Consider the following 13200-nt stretch of genomic DNA (forward strand, 5'->3'; position numbering starts at 1 on the left):
GAAAAAAGGAAAAGAAAAAGAAAAAGAAAAAAAAGACAAAGACCCCCTCCCCCATTAGGTATCAGGCCATTTGTTCGACACGATTAGTCGGAAAATCCTATTCACTGCTCGCTGCGGCGAACTGTCGAGCGATCGCACAGGGGCAGCGCAACGAGCGACAGAAATGGGCCAGCCCACACATAATGCGTCCAAACCGGTTTTGGGAACCTTCTAGAAGGTTCCCTGAACCGGGTGTTTTCCTGTATTGTTTTTTTCTGGTAAATTTTCGGCTTTCTATTGTTTTTTATTTATCTTCTTTTTTCGTTTCTGTTTCTTTTTTGTTTCACTTTCTTTTTTAAGTTTCTTTTTCTTTTTCAGAATATGTTCGCAGATTTACAAAATGTTTATGATTTCCTTTTTTATTTCTTTTTCTTTTCTTCTCTTCCTTAAAAAAATAAAAAATTTAAATTTTGTTGGTCTTTCCAAAAAATGTTCAGTTTTGAAAAAAAATTCAAAAATTGTTCTTGTTACACAAAAAAGTACAAAACTTCTGAAATTCGGAAAATGTACTGGATTTCAGTTTTTTGTTCACATATTCAAAAAATGTTCGCGCTTCCAAATTTGTTCGGGATTTTTCAGAAGAAAAAAATCTGTTTCAAAATATGTTCTCAAGAGTCCAAAAATGTTCGTGCTTTAAAAAGTTGTTCACACTTCCAACTTTGTTTGGAATTTTTCAAAATATGTTCTCAAGATTCAAAAAATGCTCGTGCTTTAAAAAATTGTTCACGCTTCCAAATTTGCTCAGGATTTTTAAAAATTGTTCACCGTTTCAAAATTTGTTCTCAAGATTCAAAAAATGTTTGAGAATTGAAAAAAAATGTTCCTGCTTTCCAAATTTGTTCACAAATTCAATAATAGTTCATGTTTTTCAAAAGTTTTCACAAATTCAAAAAATGTTCTGGAAGTTTTAAAAATGTAAACATTTTTATTTTTTGTTCACAAATTCAAGAAATGTTCCCCTTTTTCAAATTTGTTCACATCATCAAAATGTTCCTGTTTTACAAAATTTGTACGGAAATTAGGAAGATGTTTTTATTTTGAAGAAAATAATCATAATTTTGAATAATTCAGTTGTAGGAGGTTGTCGGTTTGACCCAATAAATGGACTATAGTCTTTAACTGTCGCGCTGCTAATTGATCATGAGAATGTCTACATCACAGTGGGTTGCACGGCAGGCCAATTATTGTGAAGTCGTGTGTTCGATTTACAGCGGTAGCGCTATTTTCTTTTTTGCGATTTTTCATCTCGGGAACGTGCCGCCGCGTGCCACTGTAAATGGGCCGGTCGACCCTAGCCGCTCCTGTGCGAAGCGCCGGCATTTCGCCGCAGCGAGCGGCCTATAGGAGCTCCCCGATTAGTCGACACGCTGGCTGGAGCAGAGAGAGAGAGAGGAAGAGAGTCTGGCTGTAGTTGTAGGCGATTCTCTCTGGCCCAGCCCAAATAAGTCGCCTCCACTTGTCTTCCTCCCAAACGTTTACCGTCGGCTAGGGTACGCGCAGTTGCTGCTCGCTCCCGCGGCTGCTGCTTCGCAGCGGCGACCTCTCCCAATGGCGCAGGTACCAGATCAGTAGCGTTTACTTGTTTTTTTTCATCTAAAGAAGTCTTGTTGGCTTGTAATATTGTTATTTGGTCTCTTTCGCTTGATCTTATTAGGGGCATTGCGTAAATAGAAACCCTAACGAGCCCTTGCTGCGGTATCGTGTCTGGATTGCTCAAATTCCATCCAGAAATCACCCCGTTTGCTTGTATTTATGGGGAGCATTGAAAGGCTGGTGGGAAATCTCCCCGTCATCCTTAGTTTTCTTGGGGAAAGATTTTATATTTTGAAAAAAAGGCAGGTGGGGAATCATTTTACGATTTCTCGCTGCTGAAGTAGTGTATTTGTCTTTATTTTTTATTAGATACATGCCATTATATTATCCTCCAAAGAGTGGAGATGTCTGCGCTACCCGCTGTGCATAGCTGGGCGTCTGCATGAGCCTTCTATCGAATTTTGTGTCAGTTTTTATCTGGACCACTAAGTAATGTTACCCTTCTCACTTGGCATATGCTCTGGATCCACGTCCCACCCTCCTAGGGTACATTCGGTTGTAACTTTAGTTTTTTTTACTGAATTGTCCATTTCTTTATGTGTTCATGTTCGGTTCTAATTTAGATTCTTCTATATGTTTAGATGCAAGGGGCTGTGCCTTCTCCAGATGTTTATGCGCTGAGTGCAGCTGTAGTGAACCATTCTGAACACAAGGCACGTCGTCTATTAGGCACTGATTGGATATGCGTGAAGTGTGGTAACCCTTTTCCACCAAGCAAGAATTACCTCGCAAATCTTCCACATTTCAAGTGCACCTTTTGCAATGTTGAGGTGAGTCTACTCACTGAATTGCACTACTTCTTTGTTCAGTTATCCTGTCTACCATAACCATGTGGTGCTAATAATTTGCTTTCTGTTTTTGTTTCAGAATCAGACAAGTTACTTTTGGTCAATGGTAAAGTGTCTTGTCAATGATGTTAGCTTGAACTTTAAGATCTACAAGCAACGAAACGGTTAGTAATACTTGGTGTTAGATAAACTGTTGTATTGTTGTGATGTGCTGATGATTGACTGAAGGCTGATAGTTGGATTAGTGTGTCAACTTGCTATTTTTGCTTCCTGTTTGTGACGCCTTACAAATTGGATGACATATCAATGGTTTGATGATTTTTTTTAACCATATTCAGCGTGTAGCAAACAAGTATTATTGTTTTCTTTACAGGCACTGTGTTGTAATCCTGGTAGTCTGGTACTTCTATTTGTGCATAGAGATTGTGACACGTTTGATTTCCAGGTCAATGTGTACTTTTTGCATTGTTTGCTGTCTGTGATCTTGCAAGAAGGATGAGGGGTGCTCGTCATGGCTTGATCGAATCAAATCCATTCTCAGGCGATATCATGCTTAGATATTATGAACGAGAAAATGGCTATACTCTGCTCGAAGGACCAGAAGGAGGTGAAGATTATTATGTGTATGAGAACATGCTTAGAACGGCCTATCTGTATGGTATTCCCTATCGGCTCACAGGGTATGATAAAAAACTTAATTTACCTAAGCATTTCGCCAGAAGGCATTTGAAGATTAAGAGTTGGTAAGTTTAACAATGTGGTATTTGTTCTTTTCTATGTTACTTTTCCTGCTTAGGGTAGCTTCAATTTAATGGTAGATGGTGATTAGAGTGGTGCTGCCTCCTGCCAAAGGCTTGCTATCTTTCTACTTGTTTGTGATGCTTCCAATGACTGACTGAATTTCATCTGGGGATTCAGTTTCTTTATAATTGGCATATGCATGGACTTAGGAATGTGGGAGCAATAGCTATATTATGATGAATCTTGTTGTCAAGTCCCAAGATCTAGGTAAAATAATTGGCACATGCCCTTATGAAGTATGTTTAGACAACACTATTTGAAAGTAGCAGCAGAAAGACACACATAAGATGCACAAATATTCTGATGCATTTCCAGGCATATGCATAAGCTTTTGCAAAATTTGCACTTAGTGAGAACTGATCCATTAGTGACAGTCGTGCATTTACTGTAACATTGTTTCTGCTTCTCCTTTAATGGTAATTTATTGCAACAATAAGCCTCTAATTTGTCCTGTGCAGGTTTCGTGTTAAGACTGAGAACATTGAAGAAATCACCAGGCTGCTGGCCAATGGCATCCCATTGATTGGTACCGTCACTACTGGCAAACTGTTTAGATTCTTGGGTGCAGGCGAGATCTATCATTGCCCGATTTCTTATGAAACTGCCCATGCTGTAGCACTTCATGGCTCAGGGATGTCTGTTGGGAGGGGTGATGGTACGCATGGAACCTACTATGGTTGTAGAAATTCTCATGGTGATCATGCCCATCCCTCCTATGAAAAGAAGGGCCTTGGAGGTGACTTCAATGTTTGGGCAAAGGATCTGGTAGGCCCCTATGTGTATGGGTTGAATATAGCTGATGACGATGATGCTGATCTGGTAATTGGTCGAGTTGACAGTTAGTTTATGAGTAGAACATGTTTTCTGGTAACATAGCTCACAAATTTGCATTGCAGACGAGCACGTCTACATCTGAACCGAATCAGCCAAATGACGCCATCAGGACAGCACGTATTAAAGCATTTACTGGAACATTAGACGAGCTGGAGCAATCTGTTGGGATCCTTGGACAGGTACAAATACTTGGATCTTTTTTGTGCAAAGCCTGTGATATTGTGGTTATAAATATTCATACTATATATAAATATATGTGTGTGTGTGTGTTACTAATTTGTAGATCGTGCGGCAGAAGTTATTTGATGAAATGGGAATTAAAACAGTTGATCTGGAATTTCAATCTGGAGAGGAGGCTAAGTTTGTCATAGAGGTCTGTGCTCATGGAAACGGCAGGATACCCAAAGCTGAGTGGGCTCCATGCAATCTCTCGATACTTAGAAAATGTAAGTATCAGTACACTATAGCTAAATGGAAACTGCAACCGCGAACTGTTTTATAACTGCTATATATTGATATAGATGCAGGGAGTACAAAAGTTGAGTATCAAGAGACTGAGCGGGATGAAATTATTACTGGTGACGAGGTATGAGCACCAGCACACAGTTAATCAATTAAAAGCATCAGGTTAACCTAGATTGTTTAAGGTTTAAATTAATGTTTAGTCATGCAAATCTAACTTAGTACTCCCTCCGTTCACAAATACAAGATGTTTTGGATATTTCAATATGGACTAGATACTGACTGAAATGGGTGAACAAACACACTAAAACGTGTCTATATACATTCAATTCGGAAAAATGTTAGAACATCTTATATTTGTGAACGGAGGGAGTACATCCTTAACAAGCGTAAGAGTCTTGGCATAGGATCCATCATTATTTTTATTTGAAATATACTCTGTATAATTGTAAGACACAACCTGCTTGTAAGTAAAACAACCGTACACAACATATATAGGTATGGTCTAGTCTGGTCTTTCATATAACTCCTTGCCTACCTTTTTATGAATAATTTTATATTGAAGGATAAGCAACAATGATATACTCCAAGTGCCATATTTGGGTTTCCACTGTATGACATCAATAACTTCGTAATTTTTGCGAACCACACAAGCATGGGGGACTAGGATCCCTTTGACAAAATGCATTGACTTGCGATCAAGGATAAAGAACTTGGTTTGCTAAAGAACATCGTCAATGCAGAATTTTGTTTTGTATCTCAGCTAGGATTGTCTTGAATTTCTGTAATTTTTCGGATGTAGACTGAGGGAGAGGATGACGGTGCATATGTTATGGGGATCAGAACAGGAAGTTAAGCTTGTAGGCCATTTGCACTCTGTCATATACCAATTGTCTTGACCTAGGAGCTATAGTTTCTTTTCTTGGAGATTGTCGTTGCACTATTTGAATCTTACTTAGATGGTTGAGAGTTTCAGATTTCTTTTTTATAAATTAATTCCATAATGGCATCCATTGCTGTCCGAAACCCTCTTTTGAATGAGTTGGGTGTGGAAAGGCCATTCTGCTATTGTGTACGTAGAGCCTGTTTGGGACTGCTCTGCTCCTTAAAATTCAGCTCCGCTCCGAAAAACACAAGCCAAACGGGGTAGCTCCACGATATGCCGCTCCGCGAAAAAACTAGAATCTGGGGTACAACTCCTAGTTTTTTATGAAGCTCTTCAGGGGGTGCTCCAAAAAACTCTAGAAGCTGGAGTTAGGTGGAAATTACCCACCACTGCCACCAGTAAGTGGATACCCCTTCGTTTCTCCCCCCTCAACCAATCAAATAGATCCTTTCCACCAAATTTCTCATTCTTGAAACTGGAGCTAGATGGCAGCCAAACATTCTCTTTTGTAGTACTACAACTTCTAGATGAAACTGCTCCAAAGTGAATTTAGTGAAGCGAAACCGATTTTTGTGAAGCGGAGCAGTCCCAAACAGGCCCGTACTCCCTCCGTTCCATAATGTAGTGCATATAGATTTTCTGAAAAGTTATTCTTTACAAACTTTGACCAACTTTATAGAGAAAATTATCTATATTTATAATACCAAATATATACAATATGAAAGTACATCTTGTGATGAATCTAATGATATGTATTTGGTATTCTAGATGTATATATATTTCTCTACAAAATTGGTCAAAATTTGTGAAGTTTGACTTTCCAAAAAATCTATATGCACTACATTGTGAAACGGAGGGAGTATATAGTTAGAAGATTTTCCTAATCACTCCCACCTACTCTTCTTGCCACTATGGGCAGTGTAGCACGTGGCCACAACTTAATTCAATTAGGTGGGTTGTTTAGGTGATAAGTTCTTTGTCAAGATTTAAGAGACAAAGTAGAATTGTTATGCGTTACAATTACAATTAGATTAAATCTTTTAAGGCCATGGAGAGCCTATAAGTGATCCTTGTTGTTTCTTGGAAGAGTTGGATTATGCAGACCGTTCACTTGCATTGGGCACTTCGAGGAACTACAAATTGGACCATTTGAGTTAATTCATGACATTAAATTATTTTTGTTTATCATTCGCAAGAACATGTATTATGTTCGATTGTCATGTGAAGATATCCAAGTTTTCTCTTATAGTGTATGCTGGATCTATCATCTCTGTTGCAATTCTATGAACTATGTCGATTTGTGTTGTAGGAAGAAGAGTTTATGGATGAGGATGATGACGAGGAAGAGGATGAGATCGATGACGAGGACGAGGATGATGACTACCTGATGTAGCTGCATCGCACTGAGCATGCATGTGCCATATCAGACTCCCATATTCTAGTGTGACAGGTCCTGTCATTAATCTGAATCAAATTAACAATAGTAACTAACCTGCATCATGAACTTCGGCTGAACCAGACGAACGATGTACCCAATGAACTTGTATCATATGGGCTATCAGATATTGAGCAATCAGCACAACTTGTGACATATTTACGTACTAATATGGCATACACGATGGTTGCTGGTTCTATGTCCTGTGGAACCATGCCTTTGATTAGTTTTTTGGGGTATACATGCCTTTGACTAGTTGCTCTGATGTCGCTATACTACGTCATAAACTAATAGGCATCTAAGTGGGACTGGAAAGCCTTGGTCGAGACACGGCCTTGTTAGACTTCTTAGGGTAGGCTCTCTTGCGTTGTGGTTGTTTTGTGATCGTTGAGTTGGAGTGGTTCTTGCTTCTCACCGGGATGTGGTGGGAGCTCCTTGTATTTTATTCTCTATCTTCTATAAAGCTAAGGCACACAATTTGTGTGCTCTCAAAAAAAAAGGAAAGCCCATTGTTAGGGCATCTCCAATGGACTATCAAACTGCTAACATACGTTCGGACCGCGTGGTTCGGACGTGCTGGGCCATCCAACGTAGGCTTGTATCACTCCGTCGAGCGGTTCAGATCATGTTTTTCTTGCAAACACGGGAGTCCAGACACGAGACATGTCGGTCTCTTACACCCATGGCCAATCTAAAAGGATGGCGGATCCTGTGTTTTTGTAGCTGCCCGCCAGTTTCCGCGGCCAAGTGAGAAGGTGCGGTGGTGAAGATGACGGAGAGGTTCGAGAACATCTTGACCAAGGAGGAGGCATATGTCAAGCGATCGGACATTAAGGACGAAAAGAAGGCGGAGAGGTTTAAACTGTTGATGGAGGCGACCAAGAAGCTAGCGCTCAAAGAGAAGAGGGCCATGATCGAAGAGAAGAAGGTCATGTTTGAGGAGAAGAAGGCGATGCTCGAAGAAAAGAATGTGAAGATCGCAGCCGACATAGAGGGCGCCAAGATGTTGTCATTGAATGTGGGGTCTTTGGATGTCGACGCAAGGACGATCGTGCAAGCTATCCGCTACAAGATGTTGCAGCGGCAGAAAGATGAGTTGGAGACGGCATGCAAGGAGGAGGAGGAAGCGGTGGAGAAGGAGGCGGAGGCCAAGGCTTCATACGCGGCGGCGATGACACCTTGAGCGTGAGCAGGAGGCTCGGATTGTCGCTCCGGCAGGACATATTTTTTTGCACGGATTGCCGGATTGATATTTTTTTTTATGATCAGGCATTTAGAAACTTAAGCATACTTGCATTTTTGTTGTTGTTATAGGGCATGTGCCGGTGCTGGTGTGATCCGGCGAGCGCTATGGATCAAACATTATTTGAATTTGAAATTGCCCTTTTTTACAGACATATACATGATAGTATTGGATAGCCGGCTCCCACATCCCTGTGTACGGATGAATGCTGAAATAAATTTGCGGGTCAGTATTGGAGATGCCCTTACCGAGTAACTGTGGCAGCTGCGTAGCCGAAGGAGAAAGTACCCCTAAAAAATGACTGAGAAAATGATATTTCGTATGGCTTGTAATAAAAACTGCTTGGAATATATAAGTCATCGTTGTTGGTTCTCAAGTTACACGTGTATGCATTATCTCTACTAGCATATATGCTCGTGCGTTGCAACGGGGAAAATTGATGTTTTGCACAAGCATAATGCCCCACAGCATCGGATTTATTATGAAGAACATGTTGCAACACAACATCATCCTTCTACAAAATGAACATAAAACAATACGTTGCAATTTAGTCGTGTTCATATTTTCTTTGCGGGGCGTAATGTCCCACTGATTTTATTTAAATACAATCCTTTTTAATGGCATTTAAGTATGATCCTTTCGTTAATTACCATGGAGTCATCACTCATTTTAGTCGGGAATCAAATCCTTTCTTTTCTAATTTAGTAGCCCCAACACATTAGCGCCTATAGATTTTTCCTTTTAATTATCATGCCTTTTTATCTCAAATCCTTCATGTAGAATTTATTAAGACCACAATTTTTCTAATAGTTATTCCACCGATTTACCCATAATCATTTCTTTAATTGGCCACATATGTTTAAATATTATATTTAAGCCCACAATCCTTTCTTTATTAGCTCATTCGCTTAATTAGCTCTCCCTAAACATGAGCCTTGGACCTCACCCTTCCCCATCTACAGGAATGAAGGGTGATTTGTGCAAACCCCGGGCTCTCCACCTCGCCGTTGCCGAATCGGCGGCTCCCCCGCCCTCCCCCGGACGCTCTGGCGGCGGGAGGAACGGGGAAGCCCGATTTGCAGCGTGTACATATTGTAGGAGTGCCTAGGGAGCCAGCCGGTGGCGTCGTGGAGGTGGCGGTGCGACTGGATCGGCTTTTTGCAGATGTTGGTCTTCCCTTCGACGGCGTGGAACTTCGCGGTGGACCAGCTCCTTTCTTCGTGCTCGCTGCTCAGTGGTGAGGTCGTGCACGGTCCCCCCGTGCCGGAGATCGAGGGATGGTGATTCCGGCGGTTGAAGATCTGGAGAAGGAAGGCGATGTTGAGCGGTGCGACGACGACGACGGCCATGGATGTAGGTCCTCAGGGACCGTTGATCGGAGACTTCCCATTTCGCCCCGGGGCTGCTTCGATCCAAGGCGTCAGCGAGCAGCGGCGAACGGCGCGTCACCGGCTTGTCCACGGCGCCGGCGTAGTCGGGTTGCAGAGGGGCTTGGTTGTAATTTCGTTTTCTGTGTGGACCTTTCAGTAATTTGGCCATTTTAATATCAACTCCTTTTCTCGCAAAAAATAAATAAACATGATGACTACCACTCGTATATTTAGAGTGAGTTGGGATTAGTAAATATGAAAGGTGCGTAAGTCTTTGCTTGTTACATCTAAGAGATAGACAGGAGGTCTTGTGTTCAATTTCCACAATGTTGATTTATTTTAACCCAATTATTTTTCACGGTCTCTCTATGAAAGCCCATAAAAGGCCCATCAACATACAAGTAACTGGGCCAGATCGCTTAACGTGTGTAAACCAAACGTAAAGGACTAAACCAAACCAAGAATACATATTCCCTTTAATAGTAGGTATAGATATAGATATAGATCTACGCACACAGGAAGCATTTTTTCCGGAAGCAAAGTTCCTGGCAATTAGGTTTAGCGCGTCGCCGTCGGCGGCGGCAGCCGCTGATCCTGTGTGCTGTGGCCTTCTCGTGAGGCTAGCTTGATGTACTGACGAGGTACTCTCTTCTCAGTTTTCTGTCCCCTAACAGACGGAGCTAGGGTTTGATGTCCTCCGGCGGCTCCGCTGACCGTGAGTCCTCTTCGTTAATCACCGCTGTAAAGTGGAGATCTGCTGTCCTCCGGCGGCTGCGCCGACCGAGAGTTTCTTCTTTGTCGAATACCGGGTGTACGATCTCCTCGTCGCAGGCGGACCGGTCATAATGAAAGTCTTGAGTTGGAATTGTCGCGGGCTTGGGAACGCCGCGGCCGTTCGAGCTCTACTGGATGTCCAGCGAGCATGCAACCCTGAGGTGATGTTTTTGTCAGAGACACATCTTGAAAGTTATCCATTGGAGTGTTTAAGGAAGAGATTGCACATAGACCAAAAGTTTGTGTGCCCTGGAGATGGTAGAAAGGGAGGACTGATCTTGTTTTGGAAAAAGGAAATCAAAGTGCAGCGGCTAAACCTAGATCCGATGTATATAGACGTGACAGTGGAAGACTCAAATAGCTTGGTGTGGAGACTTACGGGCATGTATGGTGAATTTAGATGGGAAAACAAGTACAAAACCTGGGATCGCATGCGCCATCTTCATCATGCTCACAATCTTCCCTGGTTGCTGATTGGGGACTTAAACGAAATTCAGTCTCTACATGAAAAAGAGGGTGGGAACCCACGCCCACAACAGTATATGCATGCATTTCAAAATGCTATTGATGATTGTGAGCTAAGGGATATGGGTTTTTTGGGTGATAAATTCACATGGCATCGAGGACGGGTCCGAGAACGACTAGACAGGGGTTTGGTGAATGAAGCATGGGCGAATCTTTTCCCCATGGCAGCTTTGGAAAACTTACAGTACAACCACTCGGATCTTAGACCATTGTTGGTCAACACTAAACACTATACTGTGCCCGCTCATGGTGATGCAAGACCATTGAGATTTGAGTCGAGGTGGTTGCGAGAAGCAAAGTTCAATGATACTGTAATGGACGCTTGGCAGAAAGTAGGATCGGACCCTACAGCCAATTCGGTTTATGAGAAGATAAATTGCATGCATGCGATGTTCCACGATTGGGACCAGAGGGTTTTGAAGAAACCTAAACAGCGCCTCCGTAAGGCGCAGCGTGATCTTGAGAGGGTGATGAGAGGCCCAATTAATGACAACAGTGAAGAAGCGAGCAAACAGCTTTCAGAGCTGATTGAATACCTACTAGAACTTGAAGAAATTCATATGATGCAAATGGCACGTATTTCGTGGCCGAAAAATGGTGATAGAAATACGGGCTTCTTTCAAGCCTATGCTTCGGTAAGGAGAAAAATAAATTTTATCAAAAATTTGAAAGACTCAGAGGGAAATTGGATGGAAGGTACAACGGAACTAAACCCACATATTTAGAGTTACTTCTCCAACCTTTTTACGTCGGAGGTACAGTACACCGATCCATCTATTCTTTCTAAGGTCAATTCCAAAGTTACAGCTCAGATGAACAACATGTTATTAGCTCCTTATACTCCGGATGATGTTCGTAAAGCTGTTTTTAGCATCGGTGATCTTAAGGCACCAGGGCCTGATGGCCTCCATGCAGTCTTTTTCAAAAAATATTGGCATATATTAGGGGAGGAGATAACACAAGAAGTTCTTATTGCAATTAATTCAAGGCAGATCCCGGCTGAATGGAATGATACAACAATTGTTTTGATTCCTAAATTTGACTCACCAACAAGTACCATATGCCACTTGGGGTGTTTGTCGGTACTAACAACCACTTCCAGACTACATTCTTTGGTTTCGCCCTGATAAGAGATGAGGATGCAGAATCATTCAGATGGCTGTTCAGGAAATTTTTAAGGTGCATGAGAGGGAAGGCTCCTACATGCATCCTCACACGTACAACCGCGAAAACCACCCCCAACCACCACCACCACCCCCTTCCCCAAAAAACTAAAAGGAAAATAACACGTTAAAAAATGTTTGTGTCAGTTCTGTTTGTATATATGCACCAACATATGCTGACCACTCCACATCTCTTTTCTCATTACCAGACCAGTGCCCGGCAATGGCTTTGGCGATACCAAAAGTTTTCAAGAACACAGTACCCAAGCTGTGCTGCTGGCACATTATGAAGAAGTATAGGGAACACCTCGCATACCTGTACTACCTGCACGAAGACTTCAAAGAAGAATTCACATCAATCCTCAACTGGCCCCTCATGCTAACTGAGTTTGAGGATGCCTGGAAAGGACTCATTGATAGGTACAACCTCCATGATGATGCCACGATGCTGGCCATGTGGAACGAGCGTGAGAAATGGATATCAGCCTACTTCAAAGAAATTTTCGGCGCCAAAATGACATCCACACAACGAAGTGAGAGCATGAACTATGTGCTCAAGAAGAACTTTGTAAGTGAGAGACAAAACCTACACCAGTTTGTCAGCCAGGTAAACTCATGCGTCAAAACCAGGAGGCAGGTAGAGAACCAAGAGATAATGGGTAACAGAGTATAGCTCTATCACCCGTCGTGAGACAAAAAACATGCTTACTGAAGTAAAACTTTATTAGTTAGACAAGTTTTTGCTGCGAGAAAACTAACAATTTGGTCATCATTCTTGCATGTGCAGAAGGAACAAAACATGCTGACCTTCTATGGGTTTGACACCCAGATGGCAAAGGTTTACTCGCGAGCTGTGTACATCGAGATCAAAAAAGGCTAAAACTGAGCACACTCTTCACGATGATAGAGACGGAAGAGCCCACAAAGTACCTCGTGCGTTACAACAACCCGCAAAAACTGTCTGCATGGTCTCAGCACGCGTTCCAGGTGGTTGCAGACCTTGTGGGAGAAACATATGAGTGCGAGTTACTACTAGGAAAAGGGCTATAGATGGAATGGACACTAATGGCGCACTTGTCATGTGGTGCGCCACTACTATATAGCAGTGGCGCACCATGTGCTGGTGCGCCATTAGTGTGGAAGACACTAATGGCGCACCAGGCACACGGTGCGCCACTAGTAACAAAATGTTTTTTTTTCATTTTTTCAAACATACTAATGGTGCATCCGGGTAGAGTGCACCATTAGTAGTTAGAACTACTAATGGCGCACCAGCCATAGAGTGCG

General features: G+C 42.2%; 1 protein-coding gene across 4 annotated transcripts; it reads left to right on the forward strand.

The window, feature by feature from the left end:
* Positions 1-1454: 1454 nt before the first annotated feature.
* On the forward strand, positions 1455-7084 carry LOC125529120 (uncharacterized). 4 transcript variants are annotated; one of them, XM_087526966.1, is made up of 10 exons: positions 1455-1596; positions 2214-2402; positions 2500-2584; positions 2866-3163; positions 3680-3747; positions 3838-4040; positions 4118-4234; positions 4339-4501; positions 4577-4641; positions 6713-7084. In XM_087526966.1, the coding sequence occupies exons 1-10, from the start codon at positions 1588-1590 to the stop codon at positions 6794-6796; spliced, it is 1281 nt and encodes a 426-aa protein (XP_087383092.1). In that variant the 5' UTR covers positions 1455-1587; the 3' UTR covers positions 6797-7084. The 4 variants fall into 4 exon arrangements, with proteins under 4 accessions (XP_087383092.1, XP_087383090.1, XP_087383091.1 ...); XM_087526964.1 differs by having other exon boundaries at positions 3680-4040; XM_087526965.1 differs by having other exon boundaries at positions 3680-4040; positions 4351-4501.
* The last annotated feature ends 6116 nt before the right edge of the window (positions 7085-13200 follow it).

Source organism: Triticum urartu, chromosome 6A, assembly GCF_056163025.1.
Source record: "Triticum urartu cultivar PI428250 chromosome 6A, HENAU_Tu73, whole genome shotgun sequence".
In the NCBI taxonomy this organism is placed as follows: domain Eukaryota; kingdom Viridiplantae; phylum Streptophyta; class Magnoliopsida; order Poales; family Poaceae; genus Triticum; species Triticum urartu.

Bases quoted from the DNA above. Each gene is read 5' to 3' on its own strand.
- LOC125529120 (XM_087526964.1), top strand. The intron at 2,403-2,499 runs GTGAGTCTACTC...TTTTTGTTTCAG, and splicing joins GCACCTTTTGCAATGTTGAG to AATCAGACAAGTTACTTTTG. The intron at 4,235-4,338 runs GTACAAATACTT...ACTAATTTGTAG, and splicing joins CTGTTGGGATCCTTGGACAG to ATCGTGCGGCAGAAGTTATT.